Here is a 27,584-nt window from a genome sequence, read left to right on the forward strand (position 1 = left end):
TCTGATATATAAAATGATACACAATATTTTTCGTCAACATCGCGGGGTGAAAAGAGAGAGAACTTTCACTAAAACTCCAGATGATACTCTAGATATTTTTTTTTTATTTAAGAACTAACCCTGCATGGTTTATATTTATTTTAACTCTCGCGTGCAGTTGGCTGGCTGGGTCACGTGAGTCTTACGAGAAGTATATAATACTTCTCTTCGTGAGAAGTGTAATTGCACAAAGCGGGGTGGGTAATTGTAACATGATTCTTCCCAACATCACTTTACATTTATTATAGCAAGGTTAATTACTAAACTGAATCACATACGCCATAAATAAATAGTTCCCTCATCATTATACTCTCTATTAGCGCTGCTTAATTATTTGCCAAGGCCCATGCGCTTGTGCGTTTTTTCCCACGTCAAGGCAATCAAGGTTTGTGGGTTGATTGCTGAGGATTTAGTAAATACCAAACAGTTATAGAATTCACCCTATTGGTGTGATGCCCATCTGAAGTTTGATGAGCGGGAGAGGAAACTAAATGGGTGAGACTGGGAAGAATCACGTTACATAAGCAGGGATGGATTTAATTTTAGAAGTAGGAATGGAGAACGGTTATTATTTACTTCAGTCCGACTCATAGCTCAGTATAGAGCCCCTCCCTCCAACACGTAGCTAAAAGTATAAATTATCTTATTGGCTATCACTTAAACTACGTTTTGATGACGTTGCTGACGGGGACGGCGAAAAATACGTAATTTCTTTTTACCTCTGTCGCTATGACCCCCCCCCCCTCTTCTTTCATACCCCTCCGTCCCGTGGAAGGGGGTCCGGGACTTTGATGCGCGCCCAGATTACTCTGTTCTCCATACAGAGTATCACACCCTTCTTCTATTATCACCTTCTGTTTTTACGGACCATTTAAACTAGAAGTTTCTTTTTTAACCTAGAAAGACTTTTATAAGTATAGCTATAATGTTTCTTAATTGGCGAGGAGTCGAGATTTTTTCATTTTATTTATTTTTTTTCTAAAAGTCACGGCGAGTTTGCAAAGATGTTAAAGTAAAAAGCACTATATTTCTGGAAAGGGCTTCTGTGTTTGTTTATATGAAATTGGGTGTGTGGCCCAGAAACCACGCGTAATTTGTAACTGACAAATTTCGCCTATACTTGAAAATTGCAACAAGATTTTATAAACCCTGAAATATGTCGCAACCAAAATATAAATAAGAGAAAAGTAAAATTTCTTTCAAAAATTAAAAATTTGGCATTTTTTTCTGGTAAGTCTGCCATAAATTAAGGGGGATGTTCTTTGGGCGAAGTTGAGTCGAAAATGTTCTGTCTCCATTTTGCCACAAAGGACACTGTTTTCGAGTTATGATTACAGTGTTTTAGGGATGACCCCTTAATTAAATTCGAAATCATTATCTTTCAGTTTCTTAATTTAATTAAGGGGTCAAATCATAACTTGAAAAGAGAGGCCCAGACGAAAAAATGTCATCAGGGATAGATTTAATTTTAGAAGTAGGAATGGAGAACGATTAGTATTTACTTTAGTCAGACTCATAGCCCAGTATAGAGCCCCTCTCTCCAACACGTAACGAAAAGTTGAAATTATCTTATGGGGGCTCACTTTAACTACTTTTTGATGACGTTGCTGACGGGGACGGCGAAAAATACGTAATTCCTTTTTACCTCTGTCGCTATGACCCTCCCGCCTCTTCTTTCATATCCCCCCCGTCCCGTGGAAGGGGGTCCGGGACTTTGACGCGCGCCCACATTACTCTGTTCTCCATTCCTACTTCGAAAATTAAATCTATCCCTGATGTCATAGAACATTTTCGACTCAAAGTCGCCCAAATAACATCACCCTTAATTTATGCCATTCTCAATATAACTAATTATAAAAACTCTTAATTAAATTTTAAAAAAACCATTAAAACATTGCATCGGATAAGTTCTTCTTTCTCTTCCATTTCTTATTCATTCACTCAAAATAATTTCCATTTTGAAATTTACAACAAATCAAATAAATTCACCCATTAAAACTGGCCAGAGGCTATTATAAAATAATAACAATAAAGCTAAAAAGAGAAAAAGGCCATTGAAATGACCATTTACTCCGGATCAATAATCCTCCAAGTTCCGTATAATAGTATAGCTACTTCCACAATTTCCAAATGTTCGGAGTCAGATATAAAAATAAAAGAAATGAGCTAATTAAAACTTTAAAACGATGCGGGCACTCTGGGGCCGGGAATGGGGGGGGGGGCGAGCAGAGGGAAGATATTTAAAGCGTCGTTAGCTCTTATAATTTCAGGAGCCGCTGCCTAAGTAGATGGAGCGAGCACAAACATTAAAAGGATCAAAGCAGTGGCCGAATAATGAGTATAAGGTAAGGGGTAAGTCAGTATCATACATTTTGTTGATGATCTCAAGGAGAATTTACAGTGCGGGCTGAATGATTTCAAGTACAATTTACAACTATTTGGATGACTTCAAGGACAATTTACAACAACTTGTATGACTTCAAGGACAATTTACAACAACTTGTATGACTTTAAGGACAATTTACAACAACTTTCATGACTTTAAGGACAATTTACAACAACTTTCATGACTTTAAGGACAATTTACAACAACTTTCATGACTTCAAGGACAATTTACAACAACTTTCATGACTTCAAGGACAATTTACAACAACTTGCATGACTTCAAGGACAATTTACAACAACTTGCATGACTTCAAGGACAATTTACAACAACTTGCATGACTTCAAGGACAATTTACTACAACTTGAATGACTCTTAGAACAATTCACAACAAAGAGGAGAAGTTTCGAGATATCGAATGCAGTTTCGAATTAATAATTTGCAAGAACTCAAACACCTTGAAGATGTACTGAAAAAGAAATCCTGAAAATTTACGTCACTTCCGAGAAACGTTTTAAGAATAAATTTTTTCTAGAACTTAAAGAACTTCATAAGACGAAGTTTCAAAACTTCAGTCATCAGTTGGACACAAATCCTAAAGAAAATATTTACACCTGCAGCCTTCCAGAATGAAGACGAGTGACTTAACCCTCGGGGGGATACGGTTGAAAATAGTACACTAAGCTTTTCCGAACAATGATCTATCCATAAGGATGTATATTCTAATCCCGACTTGCTCCCAAACTGAAAAAGATCAGCGAAGGTAGAAAGGGAGATAGCCAAAAAGAAGCTCCAAAGTAATAAAAGACTGTTCGGGATCTTTTTTCCAAATTTCCAAACATTTGCGCTGAGGGTAACGTAGTTCATCTCAGAGTTAGATGTCTGCGAGTAGGAAGGTATTAACCGTGACCAAGAAGTGATACCTAGTTTACTAGTGAGAAGGTATAAATTCGCGCCACATTTCTAGCTTTATCTCCAGTCCAAACGTATAGTAGGTCCGGAGTTAATCCCCGCCTCTAAATTACACATAGCATCTCACTGGTTCTTGAAAACTCACGTCAGCGCGTCGCGAATGACGAAAATTACGTATTTTCCGACTGAGGAGAGGCGAAATAGCCCGGCCTCCTTTACGTCCCCCCTTGTATTTTGAAAGGGGAACTGAGACTATGGCGCGCGAACACTTAGGCATCTTATACCTTCTCCCTAATAAACTAAATATCCCTTCTTGCCGTGACTTTTTCCTTCGGTTTAATACCTAAAGGTCCTATATTGGTACATACAGCATCTTCCAAATGAGAAAACCTGCTAAGGAGTATGGATATTCACTGGCTTCTGGTGTTCTTTACGAGATGGGATGGGGAAAAGAGGATGAATAAGATGGTGAAGGATGAAAAAAAGAGGAGTTAGAAGCCGCACCGAGCTTTATCTGGCAAATGGGTGTCTGCGGAGCCGTTTGCAAACTATACCGTTAAGTGTTTAGAGTCCCGCGTCATTTCACCCACCTACCAAATAACACACTGAGGATGTCATCAGCGTCATAAGTGAATAATTCTAAGTCTCACGCAAGAATGCATACACCTAATAGGAATAATTTTGCCTCCATAACTGTCAAGTTAGCGATAATTATCAAATCCCGTAATAAATTAAAATTCAATTAAACATACGCGATAATGTTATGACCTCACTAAAAGTGTCACGTTGTGTTGCGGTATAGCTATAAAGGGTTAGATTCCCTGGACTATTTATAAAAAAATATGAACCTTGGGCTTAGCACTTCTCGCTTTAAATAAAGATTCCTTTACAAACCACCAAGCGTCAAAAGACGATGGAATGGTGACCAAAATGTAATACAAGGTTGCCAAGAAATTTTCAGATTCAAATTCCTTGGCTTTTCCAGGGTTTCTCTGACCCTTTTTTACGACTTTCCCTAACTTTTTAGGCCCAATTGTCATTGATCTAAATACAACTAAACAACTGCGTTTAAAATCGCATTTTGAATGTAAAACATTGCGAAGTGATTTCGATGTATCTGGTCAAACGTAAGCTCGCTATAACGGCGTTTAAAACGTCACCCACCTGGAAGGTTGAACCACAGATATTTTAGCGACTTTCACCAAATTCCCTGACCTGTGGCAACCCTGTAATAATTCACGCTTCAACGTACGGTTTCAATCTCATTTAAAAATGCATGAGTGGTGCTTTAATTAACAATGTTAATTCAATAATGCTCCTTTCGCTGACAAAAACCCTCACGGCACGACCCAAACACCAGCAAAATGACGCCAGGTAGTCCCTAATTAAATATTTAAAAACCCAGAGAGACACACCCAGGACTACACTCCCAATTAATCTAGAGATACCCATAGATCACCTTAGGTTGTAGACAGAGGAAATACGGTAAATTAAAGGGATAGTATAGCGTATAAAAGAAGCTTTGGTTCAGCGAAATCTCGAAGAAATATACACTGTTCACGACGTCGTGACCTGTTCTTATAGCTACTACGTCGAAAGTGGCACGTTCTACGAAGTTAACGGTGCAGTTGCGAGCTAGAGATCTTTTCCAAAACAGAAATTGACACCGTTATCACGTCACCGATTCTTGGAGTAGGGAGATTTATACAGGAGTAGAAATCATACTAACACGAGAGGGCCCTTCCTACCCATAGCCCCCGTTTTAGGTTGGGCATAAGCTTTAAGTGCCACCTGGTTATAGCAACCAGAACCACCAAGTATTTACACGTGACTAAGCTAGTAAAACTATTTCCATGCACCGAGAGATGGCTGCACTCAATGATGGCCAACCCTTGAAAAGCAAGCTGGGATACTTAAACAACCACGAATATCCTCCAACTATGCCACTCCAGTATCAAACTTCACTCCAGTGGCAAATTCTATGGGAACTAACGGGCAGTCGCGAGCAGAAATCGACACCGTTACCACGTCATCACCTAGCAGTTAAACAGCAGATTTTGTGCCTAATCAATTTTATTTTCAATTCTCCAAAAATTCTTGACTTCCAAATAGCAAAACTAACTAATTGGTTTCAAATTTCACATTTCAAGCAAGTACAGTGTACTTATTGCGAAGACCTATAGGGGATAACCAGAATTTAACGCTACAATCCCTTTAACTATACGAAAGAGGACTTCGGAAAGAAGAGTGGGGAGAGAAAGAGAGAGAACTGAGCGAAAAGGTATCGTGAGGAGTGAGTGAAAGGAGGCGATAATTAAAATGGACCTTACTTACCTTCTTAACGACTCGTAACGGGTAGAGTTGGTCCTGAGGGCATTGGGCTTGTATGGTGGGCGGAATGACCAAAAGAGCTTCCGATAAATGAACAACTTCCACGGGTAACTTCTCGTTGCGCTCGTGGTAAGTCTCCAATTGATCGCCGCGTAACTTCACCCACATCCTACGGAAATCAAATTAAAATAAACCTTAGAAAACTCTCTCTTACAAATTAACGTGAGTTTTCGGGCGACAGCGATTTTAGTTTTTTTTTCGTCTGGAATTAGAGTTTTAACTATAGAAAAGGGAAATTAGATTCTACAAATTTGGCAAGTTAACTTAGGCCTAGGCAAACAAAAAAATATACATCCAATTGTCTAAGACCTACAATCTAAATTCTAATTTAAATCCCAAATTTAAATTAGAAGGTGCATGTTTCTCCTGGTTTTAAAGAGAAGGTATAATATAAAGGAGAGTAGTTTTTGGAACTATTACACAATAGGCCCAACTTTAAGTCTAAATTGTGAATTTGTGATATGTTTTTTGAAAAAATGTTCGAGGATGTGTCGAATGTTCTAAGCGGTAAAACTTCATTATGAAGTTTTTAGTACATTTGGGGGTTTCAGGTTCAGCACGAAACCGAGGTACATTTTCAAATTTGAAACCCATTTGAAAAGCTAGCGTACAAATTAAAATATAAAATAAGGCACGTTTTAACAATTGCTAGAGTAAGGCTTTAATTATTTGTATCAATTATTAAGAGTTAACTTGTTTGCAATGACGTACCAAGAAATGATATCTAGTTTATTAGGGAGAAGGTATAAGATGCCTAAGTATTCGCGCGCCATAGTCCCAGTTCCCCTTTCAAAATACAAGGGGGAACGTAAAAGAAGGCCGGGCTATTTCGCCTCTCCTCAGTCGGAAAATACGTGATTTTCGTCATTCGCGTCGCGCTGACGTGAGTTTTCAAGAACCAATGAGATTCTGGTTGTAATTTAGAGGAGGGGATTAACTCCGGACCTACCTTTGGACTGGAGATAAAGCTGGAAACGTGGCGAATTTATACCTTCTCCCTAATAAACTAGATATCACTTCTTGGACGTACCATTAGTTTTAAATAAACATTGAATGAGGTTGATGGCAATGTGAATTTAAGGCCTTTTCAAACGATACACCTTTTGACACAACTAGATGGGTCAAAAGTTGAGCTAGCAAAAATTGGTCAGTGATAAATTTTGAGTTTCGTAGTTCAACTTGTCCAAATTCTGTTTTTAAATTATGTCACGTGATCGCACTGATGTTCATTCATTCAAATAGTAAATACACTTTAAAAACTAAAACTAAAACGCTGATAAATTGCCATGGAAAAAGATAAAATACCTCATTGTTTGCTTGGTGTCCAACTTAATTTGCGTAAAACTTTGTCCCAATAAAATTTAGTACCTGAATTAATTAGCCAAAACCTACGTTTGTCATTTAAGCCTCTGGTTTAAAGGTATGGTTCTACACTGTAATTTCCCCTATGTTCAAACAACTAACCTCAAATTCTGGTCGACTTTAACAAGCTCTGTACCGAAACCACTAGCGAGTTTTAAACGTAGACCTAATTTATCTCGGGGTATTTATTTTGGGAAGGTTGAACGGGGGGTGGGGGAGACAAGTTGAGAAAACAAAAGAGAGCCAGTGCTGGTTCAAGAGGGGTTTTAATCCTTTTAAAATACGTCATTGGGTAATCCCCAGGGACACGTTAAACCATTAGGAGGGTAATGAAGAAATTGGAGAGGCTAGCTGTATTTGGCGGAAAAGTTAGCGTCGTTGTGACGGCACCCGGCGAGGACGTGTTTCCTCCACTGCGAATTAAAGAAAATTAGAGAACCAAGCTTTTCTAATTAGCGAAAGTCTGCCTTCGGAATTTACGCATGGCCATCGAAGTAAATAAAACCGAAACTACAAAGAAAAGCGCATGCGTAGTAGTGGCAGGGAGAAAAGATTAAATGGAATGCAAAAAGGATGATGGGCGACCTGCAACAATGAAACCCTCCCTGTGTATCTTGCGTACGAACCTACCCATCGGTAGGCGATTGTTAAGTGTTGCCGCCTAGCGTCATTGTATTTGTATGAGAACAAGCTTCTTTCTTAAAGACACAGGGGGCGTCCTTTACGTTTCCGTACTGTTCGACCCTAACGAAAAGCTGGGGATGCTGGGAGGACTTCGATGCCATAGCAGAGTAGAGGCAATGTTATAGGTATGGAGATTTGCACTTCTCTCTCTCCTTTAAGGTTGAGAGGGCCATCTGTAGATGTCGAAAAATCCCAGAATGCTTTTCGTGGTTGGGCGCCATCAGTGAGTGCAGCCATCTCTTAGTCGGTGGAAATTCGCTACTTCGAAACTCAAAACTTCACTCTGCTTACGTAACAACGTATTTCCCATAATTCCACGCGATGACACATGCAAAATTATCTCGAATATGTATCAAGAAGAATAGTTCTATTTCAAAGTCGGGGGTGAAATAGAAGCTGGTGTTTCACCACCTTGTTCTCTTATGACGGAACTTTCCATCCGGTGTTAGAACAAAGGACTATGGTGGACTGGTAACATTAAAGCCCTATTTAACGTCATTGCATCCACATAAATGATGTTCCGTTTTAACTCAATATCAAGCAGGCGAGACTTCTGGCCCACTTTTGGAAAGGATCTATTTACAGAACAAAACTAGGCACACGAAGGACATTTTAGCGTCTTTTGTAAGTTAGTCCTAGAAATGGCATTAAAACAGAAGTAAACTTTATTGTTTATGAATACAGGTTAATTTTTGGTCTATATCAGGTTGCACGGTCCGTCCCGTAATTTCATAACTTCACAAGCAAATCAACTTCCGTTGGCACCCAAGGGTCACTCTAAAATGTGGCTCAGGGAAAATGCAAAAAAAGGGGGGGGGGGTCTAAGAATAAGATGGTAAATTCATTCCTCCCAAACTGGGATGGAATCTCTCGGGACTAAAGACAGATTATTTCTTTTTTTGTCTCTCTCCATTTTAATTAGCTAAAATCGAGAAAACAAACTAATTACTTACTACTAGAACCTACAAGCAGCAATTGCGAGAGTTCGGAAAAAAACAAATTCGTTCTTTCATTCTCGATTTGATTGCAAAGAAGACTTGTTTGTCTCGCGGTGTAAGCAGCACGTTCGCATTTGAGGTTTTTAAGAATTTTGGGTTCATTCTCACGTTTGAACGTGGTTGGTTTATTAAGGTTTTTCAAGAAGTTTCCGAAACTTAAATGCGAATAATGCTTCGAAAGAAAATTCGATTTTTACTGGAGAATGATCAACTCAGTTGGCCTGATATAAGTGGATTAAATTTCAAACTAAACTAGGCCTAACTTAATTGAGAAAAATAGGACTAAAAGCCAGACCAGAAACCAACTAATTAACATCTGACCGCAAAAGAAAGTTTGAGACTTTTCACGAAAACAGCTAATTTCAATTCAACGCGTGCCTGATCTCTGATGGCAGAAGGGTATAATTACAGCTGGAGGAAGGGTACCACCTCGTATAGTGAGCTACCGCGAGAAAGAGAGAGAAAAACCACGTGACGTGACGTCATTATTGAGGGTCTAAATTGCGTTGTCAAAACTGAAGCCTTTCCTACAACCGAGAGAAGAGATAAGAGGGTGTGAGGTCACGTCACGACCATATTTCTATTATATCTGATTGTAACGTACAGTTTATCAGGTTCGAAGTTGAAGTTTGAAATTCCAACCCTAACAATACTTATACCAGAATTTTTAACCTATATAATCTGACCCAGTCTTGAACTAGCATAAATAAGTTTTCAAATGATCGAACCCACGTAAGGTCTATCTACAGTGAGACACTTCGCTCTATGATAAGTGTTATACACTTCTTCAAATTCTGCAAATGACTATTCTTAGAATTCCACCAAAGCAAAAATTAAAGTAAATCATTTTCCCAAAATATAAACAAATTGTTTCAACAAGATTTCACCATAACTAGCTACCAAATATTACAATCTTAAAGTGCAAGTCTCATGAAAATGCTACGTATTTATTATCTCTCGTCTCATGAAAATGCTACGTATTTATTATCTCTCGTAAATAAACTTTTTTACCAATGCTATGGCTTACATTGGGGGTTGATACATTGCCCTCTTTGCGTACTGTCTCATAAAATACAAAATGACTACAGCGCAGGCGCTAAAAAGCAAGATGGAAGGCAAAGTTTTACCCCCGAGTCTTTCCTTCTCAGTTACATCGAAATGGTCTGAAGCCTAAGGAACCCTGTTATTCATTCTCGCTTTCTATCAATAAATAAATTCCCGCTCTCATTTTAAAGATTTCGTCCAGCTCTTTTACAAACCAAAAACGCAGAGTTCCTCGCGTAACTTGTCTCTTAAAGCAACTTGAAGTAAAACTACAGGATTAAAATATAACTAAACTTGAAAATTGAGCAGGCCTCTTTGTCAATTAGGCATTTCGGCTTAAGAAAGGTTCGGCGAGAGCTTAATAAGACCTTCGATATCCCTTGCAATCCCCCAAAGAATTCTCTATTCTCGGATTTTCGTCCCCAAAAACAATCCTTCTTAATCCTAATATTCGAATCTGAAACGTGTTCCCACTTTCCCACTAAGCCCCTCGACGGAATTAACCGGAAATGGTGCCGTGGATTAATTAGCTTGAGAGTTGTGGAACCTCATTGGAGTATACAGGTACTTTCACAAGAATATTATTCATAGTCCATACACGACCCAAAAGATAAAATTTCTACATTACACAGATCTAATAAACAAATACCATCAGGAATGCATACAGCTACTAGGAATCATTCTTTTAAAACTGGACATTGTGCCAGTGATCCATGCTGGGCCAGAAATAAGAAATATTTCTTATAGGACATGTGTCCAGTGATACCCCCTTTGACTGGAAAATTTATAGGACATTGTCCACTGGAGTACGAAAAAATTGTGTCGCGTCTTTATAGTCAAGCTATATCAAAACTTAGGAAAAGATTTACTGGTCAACCGTTTAGTGACCCCCTTAGTTTTAAAAAAAGTTAGGAGACATTTTAACATTTTATTGGACAATGTCCAGTGCCCTGCGCTTATTTCCGGTCCTGTCCTGGCCTGGAATTAATAAACTGGTCCAAGCGCGTCTACTAGCCATATAGTTTTAAATTATTATCAACATCGGTGCTGTAACTTACGATTGCCAATTTTGCCCAAAATAGAACATAAATTGCTCTCACTTGCACTGTATTTAAGTCGCGTCTTAGGGTTGCGTTATGCATTCATTAAGAAGATTAAAAGTTCTCGAAATGAATCTTACCTGAACCAAAACCCTCCATCTGCTAAGACGTAAAGATATCCTTCAGTTTTAAAAGCATCTTCTTCTAATTCTCCAACTTCCAAATGTCGAATACGAGGATGAATTTTTTCACGATTAATTCGAACAGCTTTAAGCAAATCTCCCGTTGAACGACTCGCGGACAATCTTCGAGTTTTACGAAGTTTCCATCCCATATTCGTTAAGGTTTTGGATCGCCTGAATCAAAATAATTAAGAAGACGCTAAATAAGTACAAGATTCTTCATCCTTTGACTGAACAAGTATTTAAGAAATTAATTGTAAATGGGATTGTACCAATGACGGAGAGAAAAAAGTGTTTTTTTTTCTAGCATTACGAAGTATAGGTATTGTCATACTTATAGAACGTATCTTATAAGCTTATGCTAGAAGTACAGTTGAGAGGATTAGATAGTATACCTTTGCTGGTAAGTTTCTTTAATACAAATGAAATAATTTGTATGGTGTGTATATTTATATATGTAGCAATGGTAAGTTTCCTAAAATGCTAATTGTAAGTGGTACCTAGTAATTAATAATTTTACCAAGAATTTTTGTCGGGGATTTTTATCTAACTTTTGGTATTATATTTCCGTATATTTTTTTGCAATAGTAGTTGACAATATGGAGCAATTTGACGCGTATAAATACACAATGTAAAACCTCGTACGAAAGAAAATAGTTTTGTCAAGCGCAATTTCAAAGAACTAATTGAGTAAAGAGCATGGCAAAGACAAAGATGTCTTTGTATTAAATGCATGGTTTTTGACTTATGAAATATATTTCCACTTCTAGCCAGTTCGTAAAAATTCAATAGAGTGTTTAAGAAATGAAACGCAAAAGTGTGAATGCACCCTAGACGTAACATTTCACTCGTACTTTTAAATGCTCATATTCAACTCTAAACACTGAAGTATTTAACAAATTTGAAGTGCGAAATATCTAGGGGTTTAAGTAAATTTCTTAAACTCTCTAATATCCCTTGCAGAGAAATTTGCGTTACTCTGTAATTTACCTAGAAAGTGTCACCAGAAAAATGCTTTAGTTTCATAATCATTTTGAATTTTTTTATAGTGTTGTCACTTGAAATTTCCTTAAGTTTTAAACACAGTAATTTATTCAATACATGCATATTTTGTGGAAAAATTAAATTACTCTTTTGTCGTTAATTTATGGTAATTTAAGTGTAGTAACTGTTGTATCCCCAAATATAATTGATAAGGAATAAATGTATGATCAGTTAAATAAGTTGATTCAATCTAATACGGCAATGAAACATTGTTATTCTATGCCTCAAAATTTCCCCATCTTAATTTCTCTTAAGTATAAACTATAAGCACAATTCCACTTTTTCTTAAGTGTTTCTTTAATTTTTAATTTAAAGAAATTCAATATCTTGACCTTCAGTCAATCCATTTTTTAAGTCTTGGTTCTATTCAGGACAATTTTGATTAATTTAGTAAAGTATCGATAATTTAACGACGCTAACAACATAAATGTTAAAAACGCGTGTCACTTTTAGATTTACCTAATTCTAATAAATAATTCGAAAAACGATGAGCTCCGCATGAAGAAAATTTATATTAAGTACTTTAACGGAATAAATGAACATAATGAAAGTTCAAGGCTTTGCAAGAAAATTTTCTTAACTTTAAAACTAAGGCAGCTCAATCACCATAAGTTTTAAATTAAAGTTAAGCAGTAAAAAGATCACCACTGTACCTCAAATAATTCGATTACGTAATTTATCCTAAAATAAAATTTCCCAATTCTTCTGTTAGTTCAGTATACTTTTCACTCTCGAGGCTTAAAAATACACCGTACACCGGAATGGGAAAAACACTATGACAAGTGTTTTAGTAAAGATTGTAAAGTTTCGACTTCCGCCGTTCGTTAGAGGCGACAGCTAAACTAACAACCCTAAACTGAACTGCAAGAGGCAAAAGAGAAAAACCCTTTGAAGTTAAAAGATAATTAACTCAAAAGTATCAGATGCGTTTTAAAACTAACTATCGAAAGATTGTAAAACAGAGGTATCCGGGTACGAAGCTATCTAGTAACGACTTCATGCAGGGTTACTGATCCTTTCGGAGGACTAAGTCGCATTGTGGATACTTATCCATCAAGAAGATTGCATCTTTGTGGCTCTGACTTCAAGTGGCAGACGTGCTACCCACTTCACCACAGCACACGGCCACACGCTGATAAACTATATTCGAGCTAATTTAGTTCTCAATTAAAACTAACAATCATAAAAATAATTAAGGAATGGAACCTGGGGTCTTCCGCGTATGAAGTGGAGGTAACAACCACTACATTGTATTTGCAAAGATACTTTTATGATTTTTTAAAGAATTGGTTCATCACCTTCATTAGGTTTTGTTAAATTTATGAGCATATCGTGTTTTTTCTTTTCAATTTTAAGTAGCTGGTTGTAAAAATCATATCGAGTTGAAATTATAGGAGAATATAAGCGTTATCATGAAATTATGGGAGAAAATAGGAAATATAGGAAGAGTAGACACCCTGCGTTACCTTAAACTCGAAGATAACCAATGAGAGATATCAGAAGTACATAATACTTCTCTTCGAGAGAAGTGTACCAGCACAAAGCGGCCGGGGTAATTGTAACATGATTCTTCCCAACATCATTTTACATTTCAGGAGCAAGGCTGCTAAAACGAATCATCCACGGTTCGCACCGATGCCATGATGAGCAGGAGAGCAAACAAAAAGGGTCAGCCTGGGAAGAATCATGATACATAACTAAAGTATTAAGAGGGTACATATCCTCTTTTACATATCTCTCCTGGAGATATGTATTTAAATTCAAACCCGAATTACATAAATGAAGCATTAAGAATTATGAATAAAGCGTCAACATTTTTAAACTTCAGTTCAATTCACTTTCGTTAAAGACAATGCAACGAAACAATCAAGTGGTTGAATAACCAACTTACAAAAAGGGGGAACCGAAAATGCATCAAGAAAGTTAAGAGTGAAAACGGGGGGAGGGAAGAGACAAAGAATTTTTACCTTTTAAAGTTCAAAAGAAAAATGGTCACCCGGTGTATAATAAGTTATTGGCCTTGACTCTGACACGTCATCAAGGTCTATTGAAATTAAATACCTTACTACCTCAACTTCGACATTCAATATTTGGCAAGGCATACCCTAACCCTCTCTTCAACCCTTCTTAAAACTATTTTGCAATTTTACATAAACACCCGTACGTTATTATTTCTCTTTAAAACTTAAAACTTTAGCGGAATTAATACTGTAGCAACCGGCGGCGCGAGACCGACTAATTAATTCTCGTGTAACATCTGGCACGCCCATTTCCTTGTAATGAGCTACAAAGTAAGCGGCCACTATACTAGAAATGGTCTACAGTTTCCGTCATCTTTCTTAAATGTACCTTAACGCGAACCTTAGGTGTTTAAAATGTCTAATAGACTAATATTTTATATTGTAAAAGTAAAAAATTTCTAAATAAATTTAAATTTGTGGCTTTTCAAATATTTATAAACAAAACCATAAACCATGTTTCAAAAATACAACTTTAAGTTAAATCTTTGTACAAATAAAATACTATAAATTTAAATAAAATACCGGGTGTTTCTCTTTGTTGACGACCAGTACATTATAAGGGATAGATTTAATTTTAGAAGTAGGAATGGAGAACAGAGTAACGGACCCCCTTCCACGGGACGGGGGGGGGTATGAAAGAAGAAGCGAGTCATAGCGACAGAGGTAAAAAGGAATTACGTATTTTTCGCCGTCCCCGTCAGCAACGTCATACAAACGTAGTTTAAGTGAGCCAATAAGATAATTTAAACTTTTCGTTATGTGTTGGAGGGAGGGGCTCTATACTGGGCTATGAGTCGGACTGAAGTAAATACTAACCGTTTAATCTCCATTCCTACTTCTAAAATTAAATCTATCCCTGATATTATGCACTACCCCGTATTTCATCAGAATCACGCTCTGTTATAGACCATTCCATTAATCAAGGTTTTTCAGTTTCTTAATTAAATTATTTAACGGGTCTTCCGTAAAATACTATGTACAATCTTAACTCGAAAACAGTGTCCCTTGTGGTAAACCAAATGGAGATAGAAGTTATACATTTTCGACTCAAAATCGATTTCCCAAAGAACATCCCCCTTAATTTAAGGCAGACTTATAAGAAACACCCTGTATATTTTTGATAAACGCTGCAGATACTGGTCGACAGCGTAAAAATCTTAGAAACGAAAATATTAGCGTAAAACTTGACTTTATTATTTTATATTCTCTATTTCCTGAAATTTCCTGTGATGAAATTTACGAGCAGCACCCTGTCCCTTTAAAAGACACCTTGACCTATTGCGAAAGAGTTTCTTTAATAATTTATATTTAATTGTCGACGTGGTCTAATGATTTTGGCAATCTTTAAAAACACGACAAAACGTGAAAGGGTAGAAAGATTTTTCAGTTACAGGCAGCCTAATATTAAGAAGCATTCTTCACTTTCATTTAAAGGGAAAGTCTTGGTAACATAACATTAACATTATACCCCTACCTTACCCTTACCACTCTCAGTTAGCCTGTGAGAATTCAACCAATCAAATAGGGGTAACTGGTTCTGGCTAGCAGACGTTACTGAACAAATAACGGATGGCGCTGTAGTCCTTGATTATTTTTAAGACTAATTAAATGTTAATTATTTTGTAATAAGATATCATTAATTTATTTTTTATATTTAATTCCTTTTATATTTAGAAAAAGCAGCCGTTCTTTTAAGGTATAATCAGGGATAGATATAATTTTATAAGCAGGAATGGAGAACGGTTAGTATTTACCTCAGTCCGACTCATAGACCACCCAGTATAGAGCCCCTCCCTCCAACACGTAACGAAAAGTTTAAATTATCTTATTGGCTCACTTAAAGTACGTTTTGATGACGTTGCTGACGGGGACGGCGAAAAATACGTAATTCCTTTTTACCTCTGTCGCTATGACCCGACTCTCCTTTAATACCCCCCCCCGTCCGGGACTTTGACAGCGCACCCAGAGTACTCTGTTCTCCATTCCTACTTCTAAAATTTAATCTATCCCATCCCTGGTATTATGTTATGTTAGGTAAACTTTTCCTTTAAACATTTAAAAAAATATTAAAGATCTAACGAACAGATATATCTCTGAAAGACAAAGAGCATCGTAGTTTCCAGTCTCTCTTTTTCGTATATTTTTTTAAAAATCTAATCACGACGATAACTCTCGATTTTTTCACGCTCAATTTAATTCGTGATCGTTAATCGCTTCTTAAAAATATAATTACAAGCCGGTCATTTGCGGGGCCAATTTTCCAATTGAAGGAATTTAACAATTTAACCCGTGACGTCATAGAAAAAACTCTCATACCAAAGATCAATTTGTGGCTTGGTAAAAGATTGATGTTGCAGAGGCAATGAATGATCATACAAAAAAAACGCCATCCTTTTTTGTTTGTGATACCATATACTTATATAGCTATTAACAGCAATTACAAGTAGACAACGAAAATTCCGCTTTTAAACAATGTTAATGGTATATATTTTTAGAAACATAAGGTTATATAATATATCATAAGTTCATAATATGTTCCATAAGTGTGAAACTCTCTATACTTCGTAGTTCTAAAGACGTTACTGAGAGCTAATTCGAGAACGACAAGCGAGAATTGATAGCTACACTCGGTTAATTTTGCAGGACTTCCATCTTCCTATTTATTAGTAAGCCTTTGACAACCCCTCACCAGACATCGCTTTACCTCTAATCTATGAACTACGTCACTTCATGACAAGCCTAACCTGTTTGTAACCAGTGACAAAACTTATGGAACATATCTTATAAACTTATGATATATCAAAAAGGCTTAAAACGGAAAGGTGATCTCATACTTATATAACGTATAAACTTATAAACTTATGCCATCACATTATAAAATTGAAATTTAATCAAAATAGAAGGATATTGATCGACTCACCATAGTTTTCGAAGCATCGTTTTGTCCAACATGCCAATGTCAAAGTCAAAAGTGTGGCGTGACAGGCGTCCGTGGCATATTGCCTTAAAAATAAACAAACACTTTTAAGCTATAGTATTTTTGTCATCGACAAGGATAAAGAAAGAAAGATGGGGGAATGAATGAATAATCCCAACGATTAGCAAATAGGAAGCTAATCACTTTGTTGACTCGATGAATCTGTGCCATCGTAAAATCTTTCTAAAGAGCGTGGATTTTTAAAGTGATAGTGGTACGTAATATTCTGATTATTTTTAGTCGGGGTGCAATTGAAAGTGACTAGTAAATCAGGTTTACTTGGGTGAAGATGGAAGGGTCATGGGGTCAAGTCACCACCGGCGGGACGCGGGTCAGGCAGCGAATATAGGGTAGGAGTGACGCTGTGTGACGTATTCCCTCAAATTATATCAATCAAGAGCTTGGCTTACAGGAATGCGCCACACTCCCGACATGATATAATGTTACGAACTTGCCTTCTTAGTTAGTAGAATAACGTTCAAGTAATTAGGTTAATTGTTTTTGGTGAATAGTGTCCTTACTAGTAGCAATAAAATTCAGGCAACCTTACCACATTCAAATTTCCGAAGCTATTAATCAACAATTCTTAAGAATTACTACTGAATTAGAGTTTTCTAATCACATTGCATTTGACGAAAGTATTATTCTACAAGTAACGACAAGTACTTTTCTTCTTTACCCATGCAATGTATCCTACGACTGCAATCACTCCCTGACAAGCCATTTGCAATATCACCCTGAATATTCACATCCTGGTCGAGGTACTTGGCTTAACAATTAAGATTGCAACCGTGCGCAATAACACGACAATGGAAAAGCTTGTAACAAATCTTCTAATAGTGTCATTTAATAAATTCATTAACGACTATCCCTTTGTTTGTTGTTCGACAGAAGCGCCACCTTAACATAATACCTTTAAACAAAAAATAAACCCTGGAAGATGCCAACAACGACAAATGGTTTTTATTCTAGGGTAGAGACTTAAGTCTTTGAAATGTTCGGAAATTAAACAGTTTGGTATACCTCCTTAGCACCGTGAAAAAAGCAACGTTATATTAAACTGTTTGCTATCAAAGGGAAGCGTTTCGTTGTTGCAAGAAGCCAAGGGATTATGGGTATACTACAAAAGAAAGTGCGCATGCCGCGGACCCGGAAAAGCTAATTTTAAATTCTCGCAGCGAGACGTCGCGACAAAAACCGCATCGTGACGAAATAGCGAAATTCTTAACTGAATGAGAAACAGTGCCCCTAAAATTTAAAGGGATGGCGAAATACTTTTTTCTAGTACTCTTTAAAATATTTCCGAAGACGCCATTTTCTTCTAGAACTACTATTGAGAGTAAAATACTGAGCAATACAAAATTGAAAATTTGAATATCTGTTACTTCAGGGAACTAATTTTCTACACTTATCTTTTAATTTTTAACGTCATTGTCCGCTAAGACAGTTTCTATTACATAAAAACTTAAATCTCAATAATATTTGAAGTTCCTAAATTTATTTTAAAATCTAAAAGTCCTTACTGACTGATAAATTAACGCCCTGCCCAAACAGCTTTCCCTAGGAAGCTGAAATTTTCCAGAGACGTTACTCTTAAATAGAAGATACGCACTACGGAAGAATGTTCCAATCCGCGGACATCTTGAAAAATGGCGGCCAAAAATGTAAAAAAAAATCAGGAATAACCTTTTCAATCGATTTCAATAATATTTAGTGTACTTTTTAATTCAATAAACTGGCTTTATGGATGACAAGTAACGTCTTGAGGGTCCATTTGCTATTAGTTCTCAATATAAATTAACTTTAAACATGTTTTTACTTTTTCACTGACACAAAAACTCATTGTTAACTTTTGTATTTCACTGTTCCTTTGACGTTTTGGAGCCCGTAAAAATTCTTTGTAGTGTGTCAAGTATTTGGCCTTCACTTTCTTGGCTAACAAATCAAACACGTGCGAAATTTTAACTTAAATATTATCGCGGTTAAATAAACTAAAAGATTAAATCACTCCCAAAAAAAAAAAAAAAAAAAAAGGCCTAAAATTTAATAGGAGATGCCAATATAATCAATAAATTTGAGTTCAGAGACTTCAATGCGACATTTTAATGAGATGAAAATTAATACCATGATAAAAAGTTAATAAGGATTAACAACTGGACAGTTAAACAGCTCCAATCAGGAACCACTGTACTGTTCTTAAAAAAATTCATTTTCCCGCTTAAAATCCCAGAGCTTATAGAAATCTGCTTGAACAAGAGATGAAAAAAAAAGAATGTAGTAAAGAGGATCAAAAGCCTTAATCTTAAGATGTGTTGGAGAAGAAAAAGGGGCGGGAAACAAAAGGGAAGAGTGGGCTATACGTGTAAAAACATTTATGCAAATTCTGCTTTAAATATTATCATAAGCGAAAAACTGGGCTGCATCAATGATTAACTGGCAAAGAATGCAAATAAAATAACATAAATAAAAACCACTTTCATTCTAAACGTTATCAGAAGGCTATTAAAGAAGAAGGGTGTATGCAGGGAGAAATTTAATTTTAGAAGTAGGAATGGAGAACAGAGTAATGTTGGCGCGCGTCAAAGTCCCGGACCCCCTTCCACGGGACGGAGGGGTATGAAAGAAGAGGCGGGTCATAGCGACAGAGGTAAAAAGGAATTGCGTATTTCTCGCCGTCCCCGTCAGCAACGTCATCAAAACGTGGTTTAAGTGAGCCAATAAGATGATTTAAACTTCTCGTTACGTGTTGGAGGGAGGGGCTATGAGTCGGACTGAAGTAAATACTAACCGTTCTCCATTCCTGCTTCCAAAATTAAATCTATCCCTGGTGTATGTCCTTCATTCTGAGACGCGAGCGAAATTTCGTATTGGCATAAGTTCATGAGATATGTTCCATAAGATTGTCACTGGTTACTGAGAGCTTTTAATGATGTGACGTAGGTTAAACGTCATAGATTCAGGGTAAAGCGACGCCTGGTGAGGCGCTGTCAAAGGCTTCGTACAGACTAAATGATGGACTGCAGGAAGATGGACTGCAATTTAGCCGAGTGTAGTCAATTCTCGCGTCGTTCTCGAACTAGCTCTTAGTCTCTAGCATTACGAAGTATAGCTAGTGTCATACTTATATCTTATGAACTTATGATGTTACTGATATCAAGCATGCAGTTTGATCAAAATCAGCTGGAATTTACAAATTGTGACTGTGCATAAAGAAAACCAATATCAACTGGTGAGCCACTTCTCACTAAATGAAGTATTATATACTTCTAACCTTAGATAGGGTTGCATTTATTAGCTAGCCACGGATAGAATTTATAGCTGGAGCTTATAAGATAACAAATGCATAAAAATAAAATAAGCTTTACCGGTACAGGTCAACCGCAAAAAAATGAGGCTTGATTAAATTGACCCTGAGCGAAAGTTTTCAGCCAGACTCGATAACAGAGCCAAGCCAATCTTTATACAACGAAAATAAAACAGAACCTAGCTTTAAACCCCAGTACACTCTTAATATGATAAAAACAAAAGCAAAAGAGCGAGAAGAAAAACTAAGGAAAAATCCCAGAACAGAAAGAAAGAAAAGAAAAAAAATACAAATAAGAAAACAGGCGGAAAAGATGAGGTGTGTTTCTAATTTATTTTAGGCGCTAGGCCAAGAATCGTTCTTGACCTCTTGACCTTTCAAAAAAATAAATAAACTTCCCATTGAAGCTGGGGTGTTAAAATTATATTTGAACTAACCAGGGATAGATTAAATTATAGAAGTAGGAATGGAGAATAGAGTAATCTGGGCGCGCTTCAAAGTCCCGGACCCCCTTCCCGGGACGGAGGGGTATGAAAGAAGAGGCGGGTCATAGCGACAGATTTAAAAAGGAATTACGTATTTTTCGCCGTCCCCGTCAGCAACGTCATCAAAACGTAGTTTAAGTGAGCTGAGCCAATAAGATAATTTAAACTTTTCGTTACGTGTTGGACGGAGGGGCTCTAAACTGGGCTATGAGTCGGACTGAAGTAAATACTACTAACGGTTCTCAATTCCTACTTCTAAAATAAATTAAATCTATCCCTGGACTAATAATATCGTTTCATGGTGCGTACAGACCCTTCTCAAATGTCAGGGTTAAAATAGTCTGGTGTTTGACCATCTTGAATATGCGGACAGCAAAAGGCCTTAGACATGGCTTCAAAACAAAAGGAGTTTGGTGGACTTTCAACTTTAAACCCCTATCTAATGTCTTTGATCCATAATCTTAACCCTATTATGAACTTCAAGCCCCCTTTTGATAATGGTCTATTATTAGCCCTAATGGTTGGCGTGCCTAAATAAGCTGTTTCACTGTAGGTAATAAATGAATTTGTCCATGACAAGGCTTAATCGAGAAATTATGCTTTGAAAACAATGAAAAAAAGATATCATAATGGGACCTGGGAATAATTATAGGCTAAAACTTTGTTTAAAATTATTATAGGCTTACCGATCAGATATTTCGTCTACTATTAGTGTCAAAAGGGTTGGGGTCGCAAACGATAAGAAGTAGGCTAGACTGATTTTCATTTCCCTTCACTCCTCCCCTTTCCTGGTGACGTCTATTGTCTAAAACTCTTTTGACAAATCGACTTTGTTTAGAAAACAATGGGGTCCTATTAAAAATAAACTTTGCTTTTGTTTTGAAAGCAGGCAGTTTAAACACAACTTTTTCTTTGTCAGAGAAAACTTGCCAAGTATATTGATAAAAGAAAAAATATGAAAACCCTTTCAAGTTTTTATACGCTAAAGCTTTGAAAAATATTGATCCCTTACAAACATGCAGTTTTGGGACAAAATGTTGCAACTTTCACAACCGGAATTTTATTAATTCCCACATAAATTTTAATTATTTACTAAGGGCAGTTGCACTAAGTATAACTAATTATATATATTACTTGGTCTTGTTTCAATTGCGTAAACAAAGGGTTAGAATTAGATGTAAAACCGACACCCATTGAGCCTGAATACCAAACCTAACCTAACCTTAACCTATCATAATTAACCCTAACACATTAGCAAAAGTGGATGAGAGGAAAAGTATGAAAATGGCCAAAAGTCGCGAGTCATCAGAGTTTCGCCCTAGTTGACCGTTTTATTGGCGTAGCTATACTGGGCCTGTTCACTCCCTTCAAATAGGTCTTGTGTTAATTCGCGGTTACGCGGTTACCGTCGTCTGCTATTGTGTGTGCTAGAACTTCCTCGATTTGTGTTTGTAGTCAGGACAGAGTAGCTGGTAATGTTTTAAAAGGTATTTGAAGGTATAATATGGATTTAAGTAAGGTTATCGAAGCAATAGAAGAGCACATAAAACTAGATACGTTTAAAACAAATCCCGGTAATTTAGCTATAGCGCGAGCAGCTTGCTTCGTGATGCGCGTGATCGAGTGGGTTATGGTTAAACCAAGGAGCATAAATGTCTGAACTACTTTCAATCGCGAGTTTGCAAGTCCATCAGTCACTAGTAAACTAAATAGTTATTGGCGAAACTTTGATGTCCGCGTTTTTTAACACAGGCTCTATGGCCATTGTCATACTTTCCCTCTCATCCACATTTGACATTACAAATTCTATGGGAGTCTGGTCTTATCCCCAAAGAAGAATATTTAAATGTTACAATTAGATGAAGGACAGGACGTTTTAGTCACTTATCTGGCCGCCATTTTAAAAGATGGTTGTGTATTTAAAAACTCTACTTTCTTGGTCAGCATTTAGTACTTAAAATCAACTCTCCTACTAAATTAGCTAATTATAAATGAAACCTCTTTACAAACCCTGAACGTTGTAGTACAGGATATAAACATATGTGTATCAAAGTAATTTATTATAGCGTTTGTTTTTCGTTTCATCTTGAAGAAAATTTGAGATTGGAACGGCTGAATGGCTTGGGTTTTTTTCTCAAAATCAAAACTCGAGACAGGGACAGATTAGGGTTTGGGGTGGAACTAATCTTTTAAGCCTAAAAAAAACCTTGAAAGGACCGCAGAATTTTCAAGAGGGATTAAAAAACAACACAGCCTAGGCATAAGACACATTTGTTTTTACCAAAATTTCCTTTATCTTAAATCCTGCCTTTCAGTCTGGGATATTAAAAATTCAAACAAAAAGAAACTAGCCAAGGCTTAAGTCGCTTTCATATGAATTTTTCAACATGATCTATTGAGTCTAAAACTTAGACCCTTATAATAAAAAGTATTTTACCTTTTGAAAGAAGACATATTCCCAAGAAAGAAAGTAGCTGTCTATTTTTTGTGCCAATAATAAAGATGAAATGTCGAAAAATAACTTAAAACTTGACAGTCACAAAAATAAACTTTAATGAATGTTCAAACGTCAAACGGTTTAATCGGCTGTCAGCGCCATCTGTGAGAATGTCGGGAATAATCGCAAAAATTGTGGAACTATTATGATGGCTAGTGGGACTACTGGCGCCATCTAGAGATCTTTAGTGGAACTACTTCGTAAAAAAAGGAAATAAATCAAGGGGTCGGACACTTTCAAACTGTCAAACATTATGGGAGGGATTCTTTCTCAATTCTGAATTATCGTGTCTTCAGTTGATTTCAAACGGTTTAATATGTAATTTTAATTATATGAAAGAAAGTATTAAATGCAATCTTTGGTCACTTAGAAGTAGGCCTATAGCACACTAGGGGTGGCAGTTTTTTTAAAGGAATTAATACAAAAACTTGTAAATTTTCTTCAATGCTAGAATTTATTATTATAGAAACAAATACAAAATCTCTTTGGTACAAAAATATGACAAAACACCATAAAAATATACATAATTCGTGGCGGGCCCAGTACAACAGTACAATAGAGCTATCTCAGAAGGCTTAGTGTGACGTCACCCATGCTATTTGCCCATAGAACTAAAGCGGTACCAAACATGGCCGCCAACTGCCAAAGCTAAACGGTGACGTTTTACCTAGGCACTGACGTCATAACTGAGATAGCTCTATTAAACTAAAAATTTAGCAAAAATTGGGGGAGTATGATGATGCCTGGTGGGACTACTGGCGCCATCTAGAGATCTCTAGTGGTACTACTTCGTAAAAAAAGGAAATAAGTCAAGGGGTCGGACACTTTCAAACATTATGGAAGGGATTCTTTCTCAATTCTGAATTATCGTGTCTTCAGTTGATTTCAAACGGTTTAATATGAAATTTTAATTATATGAAAGAAAGTATTAAATGCAATCTTTGGTCACTTAGAAGTAGACCTATAGCACACTAGGGGTGGCAGTTTTTTTAAGGGAATTAATACAAAAAATCGTAAATTATCTTCAATGCTAGAATTTATTATTATAGAAACAAATACAAAAGCTCTTTGGTACAAAAATATGACAAAACACCATAAAAATATACATAATTCGTGGCGGGCCCAGTACAACAGTACAGTTAAACTAAAAATTTAGCTGTAATGCGTACACTAAACCAGAGAATATATTGATATTTACAAGAAAATATCGTCACGAAGCTGTTACATATAATGAACTAAAAGTTTAAAAGCGTCTAGGTCTAAATTAAAAGCTTAAAAATTCTAATATCCCCAGTGGCTCGCTCTCAGTGGCTTCCTTTTCCTGTAAGAATGTCGTCGGCTGACGGCCACGGGTACAATCTTGGCGACGGGAACGGTGGCGTGTGGTACGGCGTATCCGTAATTACTGGTTGATGGCCTAGGATCAACATCGACAAAGTGAGGAGCGGCGTAATGAGGGTAAGGTTCGCTGTATCCTGGTCGAATTCCAACAGGAATGTTGATCTTGGAAGCTGAAGCGTGGACAGTTTTCTCGTGGACAACCGCTGGTGGGTCCTCGGCTTGAATTTGGACATCGGCAGGGTTGTCGTTGGATGTTCCTGGTTCGTTGGTCTTGATGACGGCTCGGAATCCACCGGCGTCGGCTACGTAGTGTACTTGTCTGTATACTCCGAAGGGGTCGGTGTAGCCGTAGCTTCCCTTGACTACTCCATTCTCGTCACCAGATTCTTGACGATGTTGTGTCGCACCTTCATCGTCTTTGATTTGGTAGCCGAATTGGTACGGGGTTGGTGGTCCATTGTTTTCGATCTATAAGTAATTAAGAATAGGTATTAAAGGTAATTGAAATGTTGGGTGACAGATCTATGATTCTAAACTTCATTCAAGGGTGTCTCTAATCAGGACCGTCGTTCAAGGGAGGGGAGAGACAATTCGCTCAGTTTACCCAGGTCCCGGGTCGCGTCTTGATGGAGAGGGGGGGGGCGCAACAAACAACTAAGTACAATCAAAGTTATATTATTTTAAAAAGGCTAAAGCTTTCAGAGATATAAATGTTAAGTATTATATACTATTCTCTTTAAAAACATCCATTAGTTCTTTATGGGATCTAATGATGCAACTGGTATCAATTAGGGCTTATTATCATCCGTGGTACAATATAATTCTAATGCATCTTGAAAAACTGTAAACAGGTTTGGGTAACAATACTGTATATAAATGATGGTACACAACGACGGTAAAAGCTAGAAGCAAATTGGGTCAAAGTGGGCGGTGAGATCGACCCTTTTTGTAAAAGAAGCGTCAGGTTCACGGTCTTAATTTTTCGAATTTAATCACCTAAACGAATAAGGCAATTATTTTCCTCGTTTAACAATGAAAAGGAAAGGCACCCTATCATTTCCCTTCTATCTAAATGCTACGTTTTAAAAACATTCGTTAGTCTCGAACAATATGTGATTAAAATGGGATATGTTTCTTTCAAATCTCCATTTTCTAAATTAACCGTCTTTCTTTAATGAAGGCGTGTATATAACCGTTTTATTCGGGTCGTCCCTGATAACATTGGTAAACTAGATAAAAGTACACTATAATTATATTTAAATTGAGTTTTAATGATAAGCCAGCTTCTGCCCGGTTTTGGATGTATTACCGCAACGATATCGTATTGTTTTAGGTTTTTGCGCATAAGTTTATAAGATGTGTTCCATAAGTATGAACTTCCTGTACTTCGTAATGCTAGAGACTTACAGCTCGAGCTAGTTGGAGAACGACGGAAGCGAGAATTGATGTCCTACACGCGGTTTTGCAGTCCATCTTCTTATTTAGTCTGTACTAAAGGCATCGCTTTGGGAGAATCTATGACCTACGTCACTTCATGACAAGCTCCAGTTTGTAACAAGTGACAAACTTATGGAACATCTCTTATGAACTTATTAAAGTTTTTCTTACGTTATTGTGGTCGTACGAGCCGCTAATGGGTTTCAAAAGAGGCTGGTCAAGTGGAGCGTCATTGACCACTGGATGATCTTCGGCAGCGTAGGCAAATATGGGTTGCTTGTAGCGACCTCCGTAGCTGATTGGTCTACCGCAGTAGGTCAATCCAAGTACAGTGGTCAATACCAAAATCACCTATTTAATGAAATAATTCAAAATTAAATAGGTTTGACCGTCGAAATCTATCTTGAAATCTAGAAAGTTCTCCAAGGAGGTTGCTATTTCTAAGGTGAACTATTGCAAAATAATTCTCGGGATTATATGCGATCACGTGACCAAGTGTTTTTGATTATATATTTGGCTCAGTTATAATATTAATTCATTGCAGCCTTGAAAGGGAGCATTATTTCCAATGAAAGCACCTAGAACTATCATTTTTTTCTATATAAATTTTACGCCATTTCAAGCTTGCAACTAGCCAAAACTAAATTAAAAATCCATTGTAATCTTTAAGAGAAAATTAATTCGAAAGTAAAACTAAATAAGCCACAATTTTTAAAAGAAACGCATTCCTTTCTCGCTTGCAGATCAATTAAACAATTAAAACAATAATCCAGCTTTAAAAGGAATATCAATTCCAATGAAAATCCGAAATAAATCCGTTTCAATTCCTATCCCTTTCAAGCTTGCAAGAGAAAATGTTTGTAAAACCAAATTCAGTCTTAAAAGAAAAACATTCTCTTTACAACGCAAACACTACCTTTCAGCCAATTTACTAGGCTAGTAAATTAAAACTTTGTAAATAAATTTCAGTTTTCAAAGGAACGACGATTCAAGTAAACAAAACCAAAATACATAGTCTTTCCAATGAAAACTTCAGTATTTATCAAGCCCAAACGCGGTGATAACTTACCTTAGTGGAAATCATGGTTATACAATCCTTGGCTAAGATGTAAAAATATTACAAGTCACAAACTCCGAGGAGTATCGAATGATTTTTAATCCTTTGGGATATGAAAGATGGAACTCGACTGACTTTCTCTTTGTCGGAACTTTCTTTATATACTTGATTAAATGTATCCCGGTAGTAGGGGGAAGATATTATACAATTCTGAGGGAGAGAGAGAGGACCAGTCACCCCCAAAAAAACTATTGTTCTCGACCACACATTAAAAAAAAAGATATTCAATTTACAAAAAAGAAAAGAACCTGGTGACCCCTAAAACTAGGTGAAGTTCTCCCTTTCATTCGAATAACCACCGAAAACAATCAATTTCTAGTGTGTC

The 27,584-nt window shown here is 36.8% G+C and overlaps 2 protein-coding genes across 7 annotated transcripts in view; both read right to left on the reverse strand.

The window, feature by feature from the left end:
- LOC149710110 (uncharacterized) overlaps positions 1-23,439 on the reverse strand; it is a 91,031-nt gene extending 67,592 nt beyond the window's left edge. For 3 of the 6 annotated variants that reach the window (XR_016376655.1, XM_089859161.1, XM_089859139.1), the window contains exons 1-4: positions 23,305-23,439; positions 17,022-17,104; positions 10,995-11,210; positions 5,670-5,835 (exon numbers count right to left, since the gene is read on the reverse strand). Coding sequence is in view for 5 of the 6 variants with exons in the window: in XM_089859161.1 (XP_089715287.1) it covers positions 5,670-5,835; positions 10,995-11,210; positions 17,022-17,053 (414 nt within the window). In the remaining variant the exon portion in view is untranslated. Of the gene's footprint in view, positions 1-5,669; positions 5,836-10,994; positions 11,211-12,733; positions 12,914-17,021; positions 17,105-17,357; positions 17,599-23,304 lie in introns of those variants that run through there. The other 3 variants (XM_089859148.1, XM_089859156.1, XM_089859168.1) reach the window with 3 other exon arrangements.
- Positions 23,440-24,645: 1,206 nt separating this feature from the next.
- On the reverse strand, positions 24,646-27,345 carry LOC149710112 (uncharacterized). The gene is made up of 3 exons (XM_089859690.1): positions 27,212-27,345; positions 26,314-26,493; positions 24,646-25,173 (listed from the first exon to the last, which is right to left on the reverse strand). Exons 1-3 carry the CDS (start codon positions 27,224-27,226, stop codon positions 24,646-24,648), a joined length of 723 nt encoding a protein of 240 aa, XP_089715816.1. The 5' UTR covers positions 27,227-27,345.
- Between the last annotated feature and the right edge of the window lie 239 nt (positions 27,346-27,584).

The sequence above is a fragment of the Phalangium opilio genome, unplaced genomic scaffold, assembly GCF_054372755.1.
Source record: "Phalangium opilio isolate 3A_F unplaced genomic scaffold, DU_Popi_V2 ptg000011l_1, whole genome shotgun sequence".
Taxonomy (NCBI): Eukaryota; Metazoa; Arthropoda; class Arachnida; order Opiliones; family Phalangiidae; genus Phalangium; species Phalangium opilio.

Bases quoted from the DNA above. Each gene is read 5' to 3' on its own strand.
- LOC149710112 (XM_089859690.1), bottom strand. The intron at 25,174-26,313 runs GTAAGAAAAACT...AATTACTTATAG, and splicing joins GCTCGTACGACCACAATAAC to ATCGAAAACAATGGACCACC.